At 54.5% G+C, this 19,890-nt stretch overlaps 1 protein-coding gene and 1 long non-coding RNA gene across 19 annotated transcripts in view; both read right to left on the reverse strand.

Moving 5' to 3' along the window:
- Positions 1 to 19,890, reverse strand: part of LOC144336972 (uncharacterized) — a 102,762-nt gene that overhangs the window by 68,734 nt on the left and 14,138 nt on the right. The window lies entirely within an intron of this gene.
- The window catches only part of AP3D1 (adaptor related protein complex 3 subunit delta 1), a 59,918-nt gene that overhangs the window by 36,054 nt on the left and 3,974 nt on the right, over positions 1 to 19,890 (reverse strand). For 13 of the 18 annotated variants that reach the window (XR_013409436.1, XR_013409441.1, XR_013409437.1 and 10 more), the window contains exons 2-5: positions 6,904 to 6,999; positions 6,031 to 6,111; positions 5,316 to 5,396; positions 550 to 657 (exon numbers count right to left, since the gene is read on the reverse strand). Coding sequence is in view for 10 of the 18 variants with exons in the window: in XM_077978926.1 (XP_077835052.1) it covers positions 550 to 657; positions 5,316 to 5,396; positions 6,031 to 6,111; positions 6,904 to 6,999 (366 nt within the window). In the remaining 8 variants the exon portion in view is untranslated. Of the gene's footprint in view, positions 1 to 517; positions 696 to 5,290; positions 5,435 to 5,969; positions 6,112 to 6,903; positions 7,000 to 19,890 lie in introns of all 18 variants that reach the window. The other 5 variants (XM_077978927.1, XM_077978928.1, XM_077978929.1 and 2 more) reach the window with 4 other exon arrangements.

Consider the following 19,890-nt stretch of genomic DNA (forward strand, 5'->3'; position numbering starts at 1 on the left):
AAACCACGCCCTTCCACACTGTTAATCTGGCTGCTGTTTTTTAAATGAAAAGGAACAAAGGTCTCCCTCATGAGCTGGAGATTAAGTCAGGCACAAAACAGATGTTTCTGGGGCCAAAATTTCCAAGGGCTTCTCAGATTTTAGACTGTCACAGCCGGGGATGTAGCCTTTGACAAGCGGAGTGGCAGGGAGGAGTCCAGCTGCGGTCCGTGATGGAGGAAAGAGGACCACACAGAAGCCCACTGGCAGCTCAGACAGGAGCCACTGTCAGACCTTGGGGCAAACATCCCCCACCGGGCCTGGCCCATCAGGGAGACCCTGCTCCTCCTCTTGGCAGGATGATTTCAAACATAAACTCAAGACACGCAGGAATCAAAGCAGCCCAAGAGCTGCCCCACCAGCTGACAGTGATTTGGTTCCCATCTCAGGTAGGCCACACACCAGGGACCCCGGCCAGTTTCCGTACGGCCAAGCTTCCCTGGCATGCCACTTTGACCACGTTTTTCCCCGAGCAGACGTGCAGGGTGGTGGGCAAGCTTACAAACTCACCAGTGTCATGATGTCATTTGCCAGGTCTCTGGCAAGGTCTGGGGTGACGAAGCAGGACAGACCCGTCAGTGCAACGCCTGTGTCGTACTGGCTAGGGCTGCTCAGGTCCTGGAAAGCGACAGAGAAAGGGCCATGGCCAGGATGCCCTGGGTGGCACGTCCGACGCCTGGGTCGCCAGGAGCAGCAGGAGCAAAATCCTCCCAGGACGCCCCAGGACTCGGCATATCCCCTTGGGGGACTCGGCATATCCCCTTGGGGTGCAGCTGTGCCTTATCACCCCTGCTGCAGAGGGGTCTGGAGCTGAACTCAGACAAGGAGGAACAATTTAGAGCCCATGGAAGACACTGTCACCAAGAAAGGAGCCGGGATGGGCACGGCTGGGGACACTGAGGTGTGAGGCACAGCCTGGAGGGCTGTGTGTGTGGCAATCAGCTGAGTTCCTTGGCTCCTCCTGGGTGGGCATGCCGGGCAACAGTGAGGTCTGAGGCACAGGCTGAAACACTCTGTGGGCGGGAATCAACTAAGTTTCTTGGCTCCTCCTGGATGGGCAGGGCTGGGGACAGGGAGGTCTAAGCCACAAACTGAAGCACTCTGTGTGGGAATCAATCGAGTTTCCTGGCACCTCCTGGGACAGAGGCACTTGTCACAAGTCACTGCAAGTGTGGGGAAGGGCCACCACGGGTGCAAGAGCAGAGCCAGGCCTAAAACCAGGGCTGCCCCCACCCATCACTGGCAGCTCCCAGTCCACAGAGACGGTGCTGCTGGGCCTGGCACGGAACAGGCGGAAGACGCGCCCCGCAGGATGGGGTCCTCGGACAGCCTGCTTCCATTTGGGGTCCTTTTCCCCAACAACTGAGGGGAAAGGCCCAGGAACAGCTCCCGTGGGCCCCTCTCCAACTTCAGCTGGCAGCTGCCCCCGCGCTCCCCTGGACTCTGCCCCAGCTCTTCACTCCCGCAGTTCTCACTAAAACACGGCATCCCCCCGGCTCCTATCTCAGCACTCGGGGAAACAAACCTTCTCTTGATATCACAAACCTGCTCTCGGGGAGAGATTTTCTTGAGGAAACTCCCAAGACTCCACCTACATATGCACCTATCAAGATCCGTTTTCAGGGTTACCATTCTGTGGTCAAAATATGACAAGGCCAGCTTTTTTTTCTTCAGACGCGTCTCACTCTGTCCCCCAGGCTGGAGTGCAGTGGTGTGATCTCAGTTCACTGTAACCTCTGCCTCCCAAGTTCAAACAATTCTCTGCCTCAGCCTCCCAAGCAGCTGGGATTACAGGCCACATCACCACGCCCGGCTAATTTTTGTATTTTTAGTAGAGATGGGGCCAACTGGTTCCTTTGAAATGACACAGTGGCCGTGCACCGTGGTTCACGCTTGTAATCCCAGCACTTTGGGAGTCCGAGGTGGGCAGATCACGAGGTCAGGAGATCAAGACCATCCTGGCCAACATGGTGAAACCCCGTCTCTACTAAAATACAAAAAATTAGCCAGACATGGTGGTGCACACCTGTAGTCCCAGCTACTTGGGAGGCTGATGCAGGAGAATTGCTTGTACCAGGGAGGCAGAGGTTGCAGTGAGCCGACATTGTGCCACTGCACTCCAGCCTGGCAACAGAGCAAGACTCCGTCTCAAAAAATAAATAAATAAACAAAATAAAATAAAGTAACACAGTGAGTTGGAAGCGGTGGCACACACCTCTAATCCTACCACTTTGGAAGGCCGAAGCAGGAGGATCACTTGAGCCCAGGGGTTCAAGATCAGCCTAGGAAACATAGTGAAACCCTCCCTGCCTCTACAAAAAATACAAAAAAATCATCTGGGCATCGTGGTGCATGCCTGTAGTCCCAGCTACTCAGGAGGCTAAGGTGGGGAGATCGCTTGAGCCTAGGAGGTCGAGGCTGCAGTGAGCTGCAATCGCGCCACTGCTCTCCAGTCTGGGTGACAGAGCAAAACCCTGTCTCAAAAAAAAAAAAAAAAAAAAAAAGGTAAGAAAATAATGTTTTGTTTTGTTTTTTTGAGACGGAGTCTCACTCTGTCACCCAGGCTGGAGTGCAATGGGGCGATCTCGGCTCACCACAACCTTCACCTCCCGGGTTCAAGCGATTCTCCTGCCTCAGCCTCCTGAGTAGCTGGGATTACAGGCATGCACCACCATGCCCGGCTAATTTTGTATTTTTAGTAGAGACTGGGTTTCACCACGTTGGTCAGGCTGGTCTCAAACTCCCAACCTCAGATGATCCACCTGCCTTGGCCTCCCAAAGTGCTGGGATTACAGGCGTGAGCCACCACACCAGCCCAGAAAATAATTTTTTAAATTACAAAACAAGCCAGGAGGCTGGGCGCGGTGGCTCAAGCCTGTAATCCCAGCACTTTGGGAGGCCGAGACGGGCGGATCACGAGGTCAGGAGATCGAGACCATCCTGGCTAACACGGTGAAACCCCGTCTCTACTAAAAAATACAAAAAAACTAGCCGGGCGAGGTGGCGGGCGCCTGTAGTCCCAGCTACTCAGGAGGCTGAGGCAGGAGAATGGCGTAAACCCGGGAGGCGGAGCTTGCAGTGAGCTGAGATCCGGTCACTGCACTCCAGCCCGGGCGACAGAGCAAAACTCTGTCTCAAAGAAAACAAAACAAAACAAAACAAAAAAAAACAAGCCAGGCACAGTCGCTCACATCTGTAATCCCAGCACTTTGGGAGGCCACGGCGGGTGGATCACGAGGTCAGGAGATCGAGACATCCTGGCTAGCACGGTGAAACTCCGTCTCTACTAAAAATACAAAATATTAGCCAGGCATGGTGGTGGGTGCCTGTAGTCCCAGCTACTCAGGAGGCTGAGGCAGGAGAATGGCGTGAACCTGGGAGGCGGAGCTTGCAGTGAGCCGAGATTGTGCCACTGCACTCCAGCCTGGGCGACAGAGCAAGACTCCATCTCAAACAAACAAACAAAAGAAATGAGGGCCGGGTGCAGTGGCTCACACCTGTAATCCCAGCACTTTGGGAGGCCGAGGTGGGTGGATCACTTGAGGTCGGGAGTTCGAGAGCAGCCTGGCCAACATGGTGAAACCCCATCTCTACTAAAAACACAAAAAAATTAGCCAGGTGTGGTGGTGCACCCCTGTAATCCCAGCTACTTGGGAGGCTAAGGCAGGAGAATCGCTTGAACCCGGGAAGTGGAGGTTGTGGTGAGCTGAGATCGCCCCACTGCACTCCACCCTGGGTGACAAAGACTCCATCTCAAAAACAAAACAAAAAACAAACAAACAAAAAACAAGGGCAGCTGTAATTCCAGCTACTCGGGAGGCTGAGGCAGTAGAATTGCTTGAACCCAGGAGTCGGAAGTTGCGGTGAGCCGACATCACGCCACTACTCTCCAGCCTGGGCAACAGAGCAAGACTCAGTCTCAAAACAAAACAAATAAACAAAAATGACACAGTGGACTGCAAACATCGGGAGCGTGTGATCCTACACAGAGGAAGCAGGTGCTAACTTCCTGAGCCGGAGCCCCACAGGCACCACCTGCATCCGAGGCCAGCCAGTGGCAGGCACCGGGTCAGAGCCACTCCCAACACACAGGGCCTAACAGCTCCAAGCACCTGGCAAGGCAGTGGTGGATGTAAGTCCCCAGTGAGGTGCTCACACAGGGATCTGGCCATCCGAGCCCATCAGCAAGAGACACAAACCTGGGCCCGACATGTGGCCCTCCTTGCTGGGCAGCTGCCACCTGGGTATCCAGGGCGGCCGGAGACCTCCATCCTCCTCCCTCCCAGTTACCACCTGCAAAACCGCTCCCATCCTCCTCTCAGTGGGCCAGACTCCCACCCAGGCCCCTCCTGCTAGGCACTCCAGCCACCCTCATGGCCACAACCCGAGACCCCGCGGCATCGAGGGCACATGTCGTCCGCAGCCCAGGCGGGATGCCCAGCTCCATAATCTTGCCCACAACAGTGAGCCCAGTAGAGCCAACAGTCCCGGGACCTGCACCACACCCTGTGCCGGGCACCAGTCACCGCCAGTACCCCCACACCTGTGCCTCGGCAGGCTGGGAGTCCCTGGCCCAGGTCGCCAGGTCACCCTGTGGGGTCAACAACACAGTCACAGGGTCCTGCCCTTGCACATGGACATTGGAGAGCCGGGGCCATGGCCTCTGAGGTGAGGTCTAGGGCCAGAAAGGGGCCAGGTGCCCATGAGAAGGGTGGGCCTGATTCTCCAACACCCCAACCCCTCCATCGAGAGGCAGGAACCAAACGTGTTCAGAGCTCAGGGGCCAAGGAGGACCTCTGCTACCCAATGGCCTCCGTGACCATTTCAAAATGCAACATTTACATGGTGCTGAAAAATGCACCTCGTGGGACTCAAAAGAAACCGCGGGCAGGAAGCACCCCACATGGGGACGAAGGGCGCACAGCTACAGCAGGCACTACCATACGGGGAGAAGGGAAGAAAGGGGGCGACTGCAGAGGCCAGCCTCGAGTGGGCCCTGGAGCCCCATTTGCCGGCCCCTCCATGTGGTGAGCGAGGGAAGGGGGCACCACACCGCTCAGCATCCCTCCACCTCACAAGCCCACCAGGGAGTGCAGACTCAGACCCGCCGGGCCACCTCTCCGTGTATGCTGGGAAGACAGTGGCTGCAGAAGCCCTGCTCGCACTCCAGGGTGCCACAGGTGCCTGCTGCCCACAGGAAGACCAGCGTGGAAACCAGATGCTCTGGCAGCGGACAGGCTGCACTCAGCACAGAGCGGCCTGGGCCGGGGACCTACCTTACGGATCTGATTGGTGGTCAGCATGATGACGTCGGTGCCTTCGTGAAAGCTCTGGGAAGCAGCGAGGTAGCCGATTCGCTGGGAGAGAACAGACGAGCACATCAGAGGCCGGGCACCTGCAGCCTTCAGGAGCGCCCAGCTTTGCTCTGCAGCGTCCGCACCAGGCAACGCAGGTCCAGAAGCAACGCCCCGCAGCCTGGACGCGGGGGCCACCAGCAAGTGGGAACCAACCCGCATTTGAAAACCAACCCAGATTTCTTCAAAATTCCAGAAGGAAATTCCCAGAGTTTGGAATATGTATGAGTTTTTTTTTCTTGGAGACAAAGTCTCACTCTGTTGCCCAAGCTGGAGTGCAATGGCACGATCTCAGCTCACTGCAACTTCCACCTCCCCGGTTCAAGCAGTTCTCCTGTCTGAGCCTCCCAAGTAGCTGGGATTATAGCCGCGCGCCACCACACCCTGTTAATTTTTGTATTTTTAGTAGAGATGGGGTTTCACCATGTTGGCCAGCCTGGTCTCGAACTCCCAACCTCAGGTGATCTACCTGTTTCAGCCTCCCAAAGGGCTGGGATTATAGGCCACTGAATCCACCTTGGGTAACAGAGCAAGACTCCGTCTCAAGAATAATAATAATAAAAATTGGCCGGGCACGGTGCCTCACACCTGTAATCACTCCCCCCACCCCACCAGCCTCGCCGTCCCGGAACCTCACCTTGAAGGTGAACTTGGAAGCACTCATCACTTCTATGATGTTGAAGGCGGCCCAGCTGATGTCGTATCCCAACATCTGTAACTGTTAAGGGACGCACAGGAAATTGCACTCACAAGCCAAAGTGGAGACAAAGGGTTTGAGCCATAGCATGAAGCGCTCCCTCCCAGCACACGGAGCAGACTCACTCATGGTCGACAAACACCCAACACACACCCCTGAGGCCTTTCATTTCTTCTTTTGACAAACGACTCTGACATTTAAAAGCTACAGGGACAGGTTAGTGACAGGCACTAAAAAGAGGCTCAATGTCTGCAATTGGCTAACTGGCACTTATGGGTACTAACTACCACCCCTTGGCGAATCAGCTCCTTGAAATAGTTACAAGACGAGCAGCGGCAGGGCGGCCCCGGACGAGCCCTCCGTCTCGCTACCTCCCACGGGAAAACAGGCCAGAGGGAGGCGCACCCGTCCCCCGCTCACGCATTGACCTGGAACTGCAGCCAGGAAGGGAGCCAGCCCAGGAAGGTCCAGGGCCCCAGCTCTCCCCACTAGGCGTCCTGGTGCGGCCTGTGGTGGGAGCCGAGACTGCAGGCGAGGGGCGTCCTTAGTGAACACCACCCAGAAGAGGACCCCATGGGGCTCCCTCGGGGCTACCACCAGGGCCTGTGGGTTGCCACCCTCTGGCCTGTTTGCCAGTCATGTGACAATCACGGCTCTCCACTCCAGGACTCCGGGTTGGCCCTGAGGGGCTCACCGACAGCGGGTGGTACCAATGACTGACAGGCGGACAGACAGGCTGAGGAACAGGGGGACACGCGCTGAGTGGAGAAGCAGCCCGACAGTGCTGGGCACGGGCCACCGGGAGACACTTACATACGTCAGCTTGCAGACCGCGTTCGCCTTCACGGCGATGTTGTCCTGCTTCAGCTCCTGCTTGATCTCATCGATGCACTGAGAGATGTATTTTGCCTATAATGGGGGATAAACACAGAAATTACAAACATCTAGCTAAGATGGTTGGAATACTGATTCCAGGCCAGGAGCGGTGGCTCACACCTGTCATCCCAGCACTTTGGGAGTCCAAGGTGGGTAGATCACGAGGTCAGGAGTTCGAATCATCCTGGCCAACTTGGTGAAACCCCGTCTCTACTAAAAATACAAAAATTAGCTAGGCGTGGTGGCAGGCACCTATAATCCCAGCTACTCAGGAGGCTGAGACAGGAGAATCATTTAAATCCAGGAGGCAGAGGTTGTGATGACACCACTGCATTCTAGCCTAGGTGAGAGAGCCAGATTGTGTCAAAAAAAAAAAAAAAAAAAAAAGAAAGAAAGAAAGAAGCCAGACAGACACAAGAGAGCACACCATATGATCCATTTCTATGAAATGCCCAGATGAGGCCAATCCAGAGACAGAAACCGGATTTGTGGGTGCCAGAGGCTGGGGGAGGAAACGGGGAGGATTCGCTTTCTTTCTAGGCTGAGAATGTTTTGGAACTTGGCCGTGGTGGTGGCACATAGCATTCTGCTACACACGCCCCGCTGTTTGCCTACTCCTTGGTGGACGAACGTGCGGGGTCTTCCCACCTTCAGCCAGTGTGACCCTCGCTGCTGTGAACACCGTGCTCAGGTTTTGGGGGGATGTGTCTGGATCCCCCGGGCCTGCTCACTAACTGTGTGTGTCTCCAGAACACCATTAAGGATAGTTCTGACCCAAGCAAACTCAGGTACAAGGTCCAAATGGCAGATGAGGTTCCCAAGAGACAGGCAGGCGTGAGCCGCTCAACATGGATGGCACCAGAGACAAGCCAGGTCGATGCCATGCTGGCCCCGGAGACAACCCACCCCACCTGGGAGGAGAGAGAGGAGGGAACAGCAGAGGCTTGGAGCGCCTCCCTCAGTAGACGATGAGGCCCCCACGACAAGCCCTCCTAATGCACAGGAGCCCCTCGCCATCATCCGACAACAGACCAGGAGTGATGGCTCCCTGAGCCCCATCCTGCCAGCCCCTACGTCGGGATGCAATGTTCCTCCTGCTGTGCCCACCAGAGGCAAGGATGGCAAGCCCACCCTATCGCACTTCTGTCCCCAGCCCCACTGTAGCTGGCCTCAAAGCAGCCCCAGGAATACCCACCACTCATGTGTCACCCAGGACCACACCCCAAGCTCGGCTGCCAGCTACACCGAGTGGGGAAGGAGCCACAGCTGTGGGGGAGTGGGGGGCTGGGGGGAGCACAGACACACAATATTTTCCTGAATGTTTTATGATCCATCTCTGCACAATGGAACAAGTGTCACCCGATCCTCCAGACGCACTTTAAATTACTACACCTCGCCCCAGGACTGTGCTCCCATCCCCACAGCAAGGATAACTCACTCCTCCTGCTCAAAGGGTCAGGACTGTTGATGATTTATAAGGGAAAGAACAAAAAGACCATCACAGGCGTGGAGAGGTCAGACCCTCACAAGGGCAAGGGGGATGGGATGTCAGGCAGCGTGGCTGCCGTGGAAACCAGCCTGGGGTTCCTCCAAGGTTCCATGTGGAGTTACTGCCCCGGCAATTCCACTGCTGGGCGTGCACCCAAGGAGATGGAAAACAGGTGTCCAAACAAAAACAAGCACACGAACGCACATGGTAGCACCATTTATAGTGGCTTGAAACAGGAACAGCCATCACGCTCACGGCTGATGAATAATACACACAACGTGGTGGGTCTGCGCCAGTCAACTTGCTTGATTTTATGCATTTTTTTTGAGACAGGGTCCCACGCTGTCCCCCAGGCTGGAGTGCAGTGGGGAGATCACCGCTCACTGCAGCCTCCACACCCTAGACTTGAGTGATTCCCGTGCCCAGCCTTTCAAAGCACTGGGACCACAGGGGTCGCCACCACGCCCAGCCACTAGTCAGCTTTCTAGGAACTCGGCAGTGGGTCGCAACCCTGGGACTCCTTCCTGGCTTTTTAACTGCTGATAAAGTCCAAGTAGCTCCTCTCAGACCAAGCCTCACACAAACATTTTTTTTTTTTTAGACGGAGTCTTGCTCTGATACAGGCTGGAGTGCAGTGGCGCGATCTCGGCTCACTGCAACCTCCGCCTCCCGGGTTCAAGTGATTCTCGTGCCTTAGCCTCCTGAGTAGCTGGGATTGCAGGGGCACACCAGCACGCCAGCTAATTTTTGTATTTTTAGTAGAGACGGGGTTTCACCATGTTGGCCAGGCTGGTCTTGAACTCTTGACCTCAGATGATCTGCTCACCTCAGCCTCCCAAAGTGCTGGGACAACAGGCATGAGCCACCGCGCCCGGCCTGAAGAAAAAAATTTATTAGTCGGGGTATGGAGACATGATCTAGACCCAGAAGATTATATTATAAACATAGATTTAAATTATTTGAAGGTAGCCGGGTGCGGTGGCTCACGCCTGTAATCCCAGCACTTTGGGAGGCCGAGGCGGGTGGATCACGAGGTCAGGAGATTGAGACCATCCTGGCTAACACGGTGAAACCCTATCTCTACTAAAAATTTTTTTTTTTTTTTTTTTTTGAGACGGAGTCTCGCTCTGTCGCCCAGGCTGGAGTGCAGTGGCGCTATCTCGGCTCACTGCAAGCTCCGCCTCCCGGGTTCACGCCATTCTCCTGCCTCAGCCTCCCGAGTAGCTGGGACTACAGGCGCCCACAACCGCGCCCGGCTAATTTTTTTTTGTATTTTTAGTAGAGACCGGGTTTCACCGTGGTCTCGATCTCCTGACCTCGTGATCCGCCCGCCTCGGCCTCCCAAAGTGCTGGGATTACAGGCGTGAGCCACCGCGCCCGGCCTAAAAATATTTTTAAAAAATTATCCAGGGCCAGGCGCGGTGGCTCAAGCCTGTAATCCCAGCACTTTGGGAGGCCGAGATGGGCGGATCACGAGGTCAGGAGATCGAGACCATGCTGGCTAACACGGTGAAACCCCATCTCTACTAAAAAATACAAAAAAAAAAAATTAGCCGGGCGAGGTGGCGGGCGCCTGTGGTCCCAGCTACTCCGGAGGCTGAGGCGGGAGAATGGCCTGAACCCAGGAGGCGGAGCTTGCAGTGAGCTGAGATCCGGCCACTGCACTCCAGCCTGGGCGACAGAGCAAGACTCTGTCTCAAAAAAATAAATAAATAAAATTAAAAAAAAATAAAAAATTATCCGGGCATGGTGGCATGCGCCTGTAGTCCCAGTTACTTTGGAGGCTGAGGCAAGAGAATGGCGTTATCCCAGGAGGCGGAGCTTGCAGTGAGCCGAGATCATGCCACTGCACTCCAGCCTGGGTGACAGACAAAGCAAGACTCCGTCTCAAAAAAAAAAAAAAATTATTTGAAGGTATAACGTGGCTATACATGACACTTTCTACAAAAACAAAGGGAAATTAGAGGAGCAACATGTGAAATTTCTCAAATACCTCAGCTAGTTCCGCACCAAATTCACACTTCACCACACAGCAAGTGAGATTCTAAAACACTGATGCTGGTTTCAGCACCTATTTAATTCTGGGATGTAATTTGGAACACAGCATGCGTATTTCCTTTATACACTAACTTCTCAGGACTACAGTAACACAGGCCATTTAAACCCTAGATACACAGGAGAACTCCCTGGGGTACCTTTTTTTTTTTAATCAAGTCTTGCTCTGTCACCAGGCTGGAGTGCAGTGGCGTGATCTTAGCTCACTGCAACCTCTGCCTCTCGGTTCAAATGATTCTCCTGCTTCAGCCTCCTGAGTGGCTGGGATTACAGGCGTGCACCACCACGCCCAGCTAATTTTTGCATTTTTAGCAGAGACAGGGTTTCTTTTTTTTCTTTCTTTTTTTTTTTTTTGAGACGGAGTCTGGCTCTGTTGCCCAGGCGGGAGTGCAGTGGCCGGATCTCAGCTCACTGCAAGCTCCGCCTCCCGGGTTTACGCCATTCTCCTGCCTCAGCCTCCCGAGTAGCTGGGAGTACAGGCGCCCACCACCTCGCCCGGCTAATTTTTTTGTATTTTAGTAGAGACAGGGTTTCACCGTGTTAGCCAGGATGGTCTCGATCTCCTCAACTCGTGATCCGCCCATCTCGGCCTCCCAAATTGCTGGGATTACAGGCTTGAGCCACTGCGCCCAGCCCCAGAGACAGGGTTTCACCATGTTGGCCAGGATGGTCTCGATCTCTTAACCTCATGATCTGCCTGTCTCGGCCTCCCAAAGTGCTGGGGTTACCGGCGTAAGCCACCACGCCCGGCCTTTTTTTTTTTTATTCAGACAGGGTCTTCCTCTATTGCACAGGCTAAAGTGCAGAGGCCTAATCACGGCTAACTGCAGCCTCAACTTCCCAGGCTCAAGAGATTCTCCCGCCTCAGCCTCCCGAGCAGCTGGGACTACAGGTGCATGCCCCCATATTAAACTAAGTTTTTTTTTTTTTTTTTTTTTTTTGAGATGGAGTCTGGCTCTGTCACCCAGGCTGGAGTGCAGTGGCCGGATCTCAGCTCACTGCCTCCCGGGTTTACGCCATTCTCCTGCCTCAGCCTCCCGAGTAGCTGGGACTACAGGCACCTGCCAACTCGCCCGGCTAGTTTTTTGTATTTTTTAGTAGAGACGGGGTTTCACCGTGTTAGCCAGGATGGTCTCGATCTCCTGACCTCGTGATCCACCCGTCTCGGCCTCCCAAAGTGCTGGGATTACAGGCTTGAGCCACCGCGTCCGGCCATTAAACTAAGTTTTTAAATTACATATATATATATACACACACATATATATATATATACACACACACACAATTTTTTTTTTTTTGAGATGGAGTTTTGCTCTTGTCACCCATGCTGGAGTGCAGTGGTGTGATCTCAGCTCACTGCAACCTCCGCCTCCCAGGTTCAAGCAATTCTCCTGCCTTAGCCTTCCCAGTAGCTGGGATTACAGGCATGTACTACCACGCCAGGCTAATTTCTATTTTTTTTTTTTTTTTTTTTTGAGACGGAGTCTCGCTGTGTCTCCCAGGCTGGAGTGCAGTGGCGTGATCTCGGCTCACTGCAAGCTCCGCCTCCCGGGTTCACGCCATTCTCCCGCCTCAGCCTCCCAAGTAGCTGAGACTATAGGCGCCCGCCACCACGCCCGGCTAGTTTTTTGTATTTTTAGTAGAGACGGGGTTTCACCATGTTAGCCAGGATAGTCTCGATCTCCTGACCTCGTGATCCACCCGCCTCGGCCTCCCAAAGTGCTGGGATTACAGGCTTGAGCCACCGCGCCCGGCCTAATTTCTATATTTTTAGTAGAGACGGGGTTTTGCCATGTTGGCCAGGCTGGCCTTGAACTCCTGACCTCAAGTGATCCTCCCACCTTGGCCTCCCACAGTGCTGGCATTACAGGTGTGAGCCACCGCACCTGGCTGGCACTTTTTCTAGTTTTAAAGTTCCGATTCTCAGTCCTTCGCCTTCAATGAATGAAGTCAGCATCTTGAGACCACGGAGGCCGCATGGTCACAACCTCAGCAGCTGATTCTCGGGTGCTGTCCAGCTCAAAGACCAACGAGCTGAACCCTCGACACATCCCACGGTGCTTTCCACGTGGCTGCAAGGCTGAGGGAAGCCGGGCCGCTGAGCTGCATGCAGGCTGAGGGCCTCGGAGCTCACCCAGCTCATGAGAGCAAAGCCCGACACCCCTCACCCCACTGGGGGCTCTGAGGGGTTTTTACTTTTTTTATTTGAAATAGTTTCGCTCTTGTTGCCCAGGCTGGAGTACAATGGTGTGATCTTGGCTCACTGCAACCTCCACCTCCCGGGCTCGAGCATGGTTCTCCTGCCTCAGCCTCCCAAGTAGCTGGGATTACAGGCATGTGCCACCACGCCAGGCTAATTTTACATTTTTAGTAGAGACAGGGTTTCTCCATGTTGGCCAGGCTGGTCTCGAACTCCTGACCTCAGGTGATCCGCCTGCTTCGGCCAAGGCCTCCCAAAGTGCGGGGATTACAGGAGTGAGCCACCACGCCCAGCCTCTTTTCTTTTTTTTTTTTCTTTTTTTTGAGACGGAGTGTCGCTCTGTCGCCCAGGCTGGAGTACAGTGGTGCAATCTCGGCTCACGGCAAGCTCCGCCTCCCAGGTTCACGCCATTCTCCTGCCTCAGCCTCCCCAGTAGCTGGGACTACAGGCGCCTGCCACCACACCTGGCTAATTTTTTGTATTTTTAGTAGAGATGGGATTTCACCATGTTAGCCAGTATGGTCTCGATCTCCCGACTTCGTGATCCGTCCACCTCAGCCTCCCAAAGTGCGGGGATTACAGGTGTGAGTGAGCCACTGCACCTGGCCATGCCAAATTTTTGTATTTTTGTGTAGAGATGAGGTTTTTAAGGCCCTGTCTCAAAAAAATCAAAAAATAGGCCGGGCGCGGTGGCTCAAGCCTGTAATCCCAGCACTTTGGGAGGCTAAGGCAGGCGGATCATGAGGTCACGAGATCGAGACCATCCTGGCTAACACGGTGAAACCCCGTCTCTATTAAGAAATACAGGCCCAGGCCGGGCGCGGTGGCTCAAGCCTGTAATCCCAGCACTTTGGGAGGCCGAGACGGGCGGATCACGAGGTCAGGAGATCGAGACCATCCTGGCTAACACGGTGAAACCCCATCTCTACTAAAAAATACAAAAAACTAGCTGGGCGAGGTGGCGGTGCCTGTGGTCCCAGCTACTCCGGAGGCTGAGGCAGGAGAATGGCGTAAACCCGGGAGGCGGAGCTTGCAGTGAGCTGAGATCCGGCCACTGCACTCCAGCCTGGGCGACAGAGCGAGACTCCGTCTCAAAAAAAAAAAAAAAAAAAAAAAAAAAAGAAATACAGGCCGGGCCGGGCGCGGTGGCTCACGCCTGTAATCCCAGCACTTTGGGAGGCCGAGACGGGCGGATCACGAGGTCAGGAGATCGAGACCATCCTGGCTAACACGGTGAAACCCCGTCTCTACTAAAAAATAGAAAAAAACTAGCCGGGCGAGGTGGCGGGCGCCTGTAGTCCCAGCTACTCGGGAGGCTGAGGCAGGAGAATGGCGTGAACCCGGGAGGCGGAGCTTGCAGTGAGCTGAGATCCGGCCACCGCACTCCAGCCTGGGTGACAGAGCGAGACTCCGTCTCAAAAAAAAAAAAAAAAAAAAAAAAGAAATACAGGCCGGGCGCGGTGGCTCAAGCCTGTAATCCCAGCACTTTGGGAGGCCGAGATGGGCGGATCACGAGGTCAGGAGATCGAGACGATCCTGGCTAACACAGTGAAACCCCGCCTCTACTAAGAAACACAAAAAATAGCCGGGCGAGGTGGCAGCGCCTGCAGTCCCAGCTACTCGGGAGGCTGAGGCCGGAGAATGGCGTGAACCCAGGAGGCGGAGCTTGCAGTGAGCTGAGATCCGGCCACTGCACTCCAGCCTGGGCGACAGAGCGAGACTCCGTCTCAAAAAAAAAAAAAAAAAAAAAGAAATACAAAAAACTAGCCGGGCGAGGTGGCGGGCGCCTGTAGTCCCAGCTACTCGGGAGGCTGAGGCAGGAGAATGGCGTAAACCCGGGAGGCGGAGCTTGCAGTGAGCTGAGATCCGGCCACTGCACTCCAGCCTGGGTGACAGAGCGAGACTCCGTCTCAAAAAAAAAAAAAAAAAAAAAATCAAAAAATAAAAAATTAGCTGGGTGTGGTGGCCACATTGTGTAGTCCCAGCTATTTGCAAGGCTGAGATAAGAGAATTGATTAAGGCCAGGCGCGGTGGCTCAAGCCTGTAATCCCAGCACTTTGGGAGGCCGAGGCGGGTGGATCACGAGGTCAGGAGATCGAGACTATCCTGGCTAACATGGTGAAACCCCGTCTCTACTAAAAATACAAAAAACTAGCCGGGCGTGGTGGCGGGCGCCTGTAGTCTCAGCTACTTGGGAGGCTGAGGCGGGAGAATGGCGTGAACCCGGGAGGCGGAGCTGGCAGTGAGCCGAGATCACGCCACTGCACTCCAGCCTGGGAGACACAGCAAGACTCCGTCTCAAAACAAAAAAAAACAAAAAAAAAAAAAAAAAAAAAGAGAACTGATTAAGCCCAGGAAGTCAAGTCTGTAGTGGGCCGTGATCGCAGCCCTGTACTCCAGCCTGGGCAGCAGAGCAAGACTGCCTCAAAAACAATAAGAGAAATACACGAAAGTGCTGCCGTGGCGGGCGCAGGGCTGCACCTGCAATCCCAGCACTGCAGGTGGTCGAGGTGGGTGGATTGCCTGAGGTCAGGAGTTCGAGACCAGTCTGACCAACATAGAGAAACCTCATCTCCACTAAGAACACAAAATCAGCCAGGCGTGGTGGCACATGCCTGTAATCCCAGCTATTTGGGAGGCTGAGGCGGGAGAATCACTGGCACCCGGGAGGCGGAGGTTGTGGTGAGCCGAGATCGTGCCATTGCACTCCAGCCTGGGTGACAAGAGTGAAACTCCATCTCAAAAAAAAAAAAAAGAATTCCAAGTCCCAACAGTAACTGGGTCAGGAAAGGAGACATGCCAGCGAAGTGCTGCATCCTGCCCAGCATAAGTTACCATCCACAATCACCCTCACTTCAAATTCGAACAGAAAAGCCACTGAACCCCAGAACCCCAGAAGCAGCATGAAAGGAGCTTATCATGCAGAGTGCGCTGCTCCTTCTACAGCCCGGGACGCTGTCCTGGTTTACCCTCTCATTGTGGACAGGCTCAATGCCCTCTGTACCCAGGAGCAGAGCAGCCGCAGCCATGCTGAGACAGCATGGAGCCGAGGTCCCCACACCGGGACCTACCTCCACTCCCACGACTGAGGCTGATGCAGCACACTAACACCCAACAGGGCAGAGGCCAGAAACAGCCCCGTCCAGCACCAGATCCCGGCCGGCCCCATCTAGTCCAGCCCCAGCCCGTCTCTGTGCTCAGTCCTGTAACTCATGGCCCCTCACCTCAGCCTGGATGTCTGTGGGGTGGCACGGTCACCAATAAAACCCTCTGAGTCGAGGTGGGGCACGGTGGCTCACACCTGTAATCCCAGCACTTTGGGAGGCCGAACAGACCAATTTAGGTCAGGGGTTCGAGACCAGCCTAGCCAATTTTTAGTGAAACATTGTCTCCACGAAAAATACAAAAATTAGCCTGGTGTGGTGGCGCATGCCTATAATCCTGGCTACTCGGGAGGCTGAGGCAGGAGAATTGCCTGAACCTGGGAGGAAGAGACTGCAGTGAGCCAAGATCGCACCACTGCACTCCAGCCTGGGTGACAGAGGGAGACTATGTCTCCAAAAACAAACAAACAAACGAAACGCTTCTGGCTCAAATCCACAGAGACAGCAGGTCAGTGGTTGCCAGGGCATGAGGTTTCTCTGTTCGGAATTTACTGTGCTGAATCACTGCACGCTTGTAAACATACTGAAATCTACTGAATTTCATGCCTAGAACAGGCGGATTTTATGGCATGCAAATTGTATCTCGATACAACTATTCAAAGAAAGGAACCACCTTGGCTCAGCAGCATCACAGGACAGGACAAAACGCCAGGACAGACGTGAGGCTCCACCTGGACTGCAGTTCCCTGAGGGCTGGAGGCCTGGGCAGAGCAGAGGGTCCTCAGGCCCTGGTCACAGATTAACAGGACCATCAGAGACCACTCAGCACAGAGGGGGCCACATGGCGGATGCCCAGGCCACCCGGGACCCTGCATCCTTCTGCCTGTCTCACTGCCATGTGGACAAGTCGGCCACCAGCCAACCCAAGAACTCCTAGGGCAGTGGTTCCCAGCAGGTGACTCTGTCCCCGCAGGGGACACTGGGCGATGTCTGCGGCATCTGTGCTTGCCACGACTTGCAGAGATCTAGGCATGGAGTGGGTGGAGGCTGGGGACGTGCTCAGTGCCCTGCAATGCCCTAACACCCCCACCCCAAGAACCATCCAGCCTGATGTCCACAGTGCCAGGGCTGGGCCAGAGCACACCCAGGTCTGGTGTCGCCACTCCTGCCCTCTGGTCTTCCTGGCTCTCCAGGGCACAACGCAAGCGAGCATCACCCAGAAGCTGGTTACAAGGCAGAGCTCACCCCCACCCACACGTCCCTCCAGGACCCACATGCCTCGGCCTTGAAGCCACCTCCACACACACACACCAAGCCTTCTGCCCAGAGGCTGCCTTTTGAAAACCCCTGCAGAGTAGTAAAACAGACAGAGGCCCAAGCCCTGGGGAGAAAGCTTCAGGAAGAACGCAAGCAGTTAAACACCTGTGAATGAGTGAACCGCACTCATAATCAGGGGAGCTGACACTATGGCTGCACCCCCCAAACACCCTAGCCCTGCTGGTGGTGCAGGAGGCGAGGCTGTGGCTTCCACGCTTGCTGCTGGGAGCGGCTCTGTGGGGATTGGGCGCTGTCCCAAGGGCTGGGCGCGCTGCATGCCACCACGGCTTGAGACCATTCATAAAACGATCCCACATGGAAACCACCCACGCGTCTGACCAGAGACCACGTAGGGAAGCTGCGTGTAAACAACAGAGCACAGCCACCCACGGCAAGGACCGAGGACAGCTCCCCACCACGCCGGCAGCAAAGCACACACACCTTAGGCAATCACGCCTATGGTTCAGGGACACGAATTTAAGTGATAAAACTAAAAGCAAGTCAAGGAAATTAAACTCACAGAAGTCAGGATCATTACCATAATAATCAGCTGTACAGGCCAGGCGCAGTGGCTCACGCCTGTCATCCCAGCACTTTGGGAGGCCAAGGTGGGTGGATCACTTGAGGTCAGGAGTTCGACACCAGCCTGGCCAATATGGTGAAACTCCGTCTCTGCTAAAAACATAAAAATTAGCCAGGTGTGGTGGCAGGCACCTGTAATCCCAGCTACTTGGGAGGCTGAGGCAGGAGAATCACTTGAACCCAGGAGGCGGAGGTTGCAGTGAGCCAAGATCATGCTGCTGCATTCCAGCCTGGGCGACAGAGCAAGACCCCATCTCAAAAAAAAAAAAAAAAAAAAAAAAAAAGCTGTACAATGTCCTATGCATTGCATATGTTGCCATTAAAGAGGCTCAAAGGAGAAAAAAAAAAAAAAAAAAAGCAACCTAGAATCCACGCCCTCCGGTCTACCACCACCGTGACAGCATGGGGGATAAGGGCACCTGGACAACAGGGAGGCATTCGGGAATTCTGGGAGACTTCTCTTACCGGCAAGTGGGCTCAGGGGCTTTTAATCTGGGGTTGATTCTACCTCCAAGAGATACGTTTGTCTGGGGACACCTGTGGCTAGCATGACCAGAGGAGCTCCTGGCATGGAGTGGGTGGGGGCGGGGACACTGCTCAGCACCCTATGGTGCCCAGAATAGCACTACTCAGAGAATGATCCAGCCCCAACATCCACAGTGCTGAGGGGCAGACGCCGATCTAGGGGAATGACTGATGGTATTAAAAGAAAAGAAGACACACTCAGTTCAAATTGAATATCTTTATATCTTTTTTTTTTTTTGAGTTGGAGTCTGCTCGGGAGGCTGAGGCAGGGAGAACTGCTTGAACCCAGGAGGCGGAAGTTGCAGCAAGCCAAGATTGTGCCACTGTACTCCAGCCTGGGCAACACAGCGAGACTCTGTCTCGGAAAAAAAAAGAAGAAAACAAAACAAAACAAAAAAATAATAAAAAGAAAAAATGGGCTGGGCGCGGTGGCTCATGCCTGTAATCCCAGCACTTTGGGAGGCCGAGGTGGGCAGATCACGAGGTCAGGAGATCAAGACCATCCTGGACAAAATACTGAACAATCATCTCTACTAAAAATACAAAAATCAGCTGGGTGTGGTGGTTCGCACCTGCAGTCCCAGCTACTTAGGAGATTGAGTCACTCAAATCTGGGAGGCGAAGTCTGCAGTGAGCAGAGATGGTGCCACTGCACTCCAGCCTGGTGACAGAGAGAGACTTAGTCTCAGAAAAAGAAAAAAGAAAAAATGAGGCCGGGCGCGGTGGCTCACACCTGTAATCCCAGCACTTTGGGAGGCCGAGGCGGGTGGATCACAAGGTCAGGAGATCGAGACCACGGTGAAACCCCGTCTCTACTAAAAATACAAAAAATTAGCCGGGCCCGGTGGCGGGCGCCTGTAGTCCCAGCTACTCGGGAGGCTGAGGCAGGAGAATGGCGTGAACCCGGGAGGCGGAGCTTGCAGTGAGCCGAGATCGCGCCACTGCACTCCAGCCTGGGCGACAGCGCAAGACTCCGTCTCAAAAAAAAAAAAAAAAGGCCGGGCGCGGTGGCTCAAGCCTGTAATCCCAGCACTTTGGGAGGCCGAGACGGGCGGATCACGAGGTCAGGAGATCGAAACCATCCTGGCTAACACGGTGAAACCCCGTCTCTATTAAGAAATACAAAAAAAAAAACTAGCCGGGCGAGGTGGCGGGCGCCTGTAGTCCCAGCTACTCGGGAGGCTGAGGCCGGAGAATGGCGTGAACCCGGGAGGCGGAGCTTGCAGTGAGCTGAGATCCGGCCACTGCACTCCAGCCTGGGCGACAGAGCGAGACTCCGTCAAAAAAAAAAAAAAAAAAAAAGGCCGGGCGCGGTGGCTCAAGCCTGTAATCCCAGCACTTTGGGAGGCCGAGGCGGGCGGATCACAAGGTCAGGAAATCGAGACCACGGTGAAACCCCGTCTCTACTAAAAATACAAAAAATTAGCCGGGCGCGGTGGCGGGCGCCTGTAGTCCCAGCTACTCAGGAGGCTGAGGCAGGAGAATGGCGGGAACCCGGGAGGCGGAGCTTGCAGTGAGCCGAGATTGCGCCACTGCACTCCAGCCTGGGCAACAGCGTGAGACTCCGTCTCAAAAAAAAAAAAAAAAAAAAAAAAAAAAGAAAAAATGGAGAAAACTTTGCCGAAACTATGAAAAGGGCTTGTGAGAATAAA

This window comes from Macaca mulatta, chromosome 19 (genome assembly GCF_049350105.2).
Source record: "Macaca mulatta isolate MMU2019108-1 chromosome 19, T2T-MMU8v2.0, whole genome shotgun sequence".
Taxonomy (NCBI): domain Eukaryota; kingdom Metazoa; phylum Chordata; class Mammalia; order Primates; family Cercopithecidae; genus Macaca; species Macaca mulatta.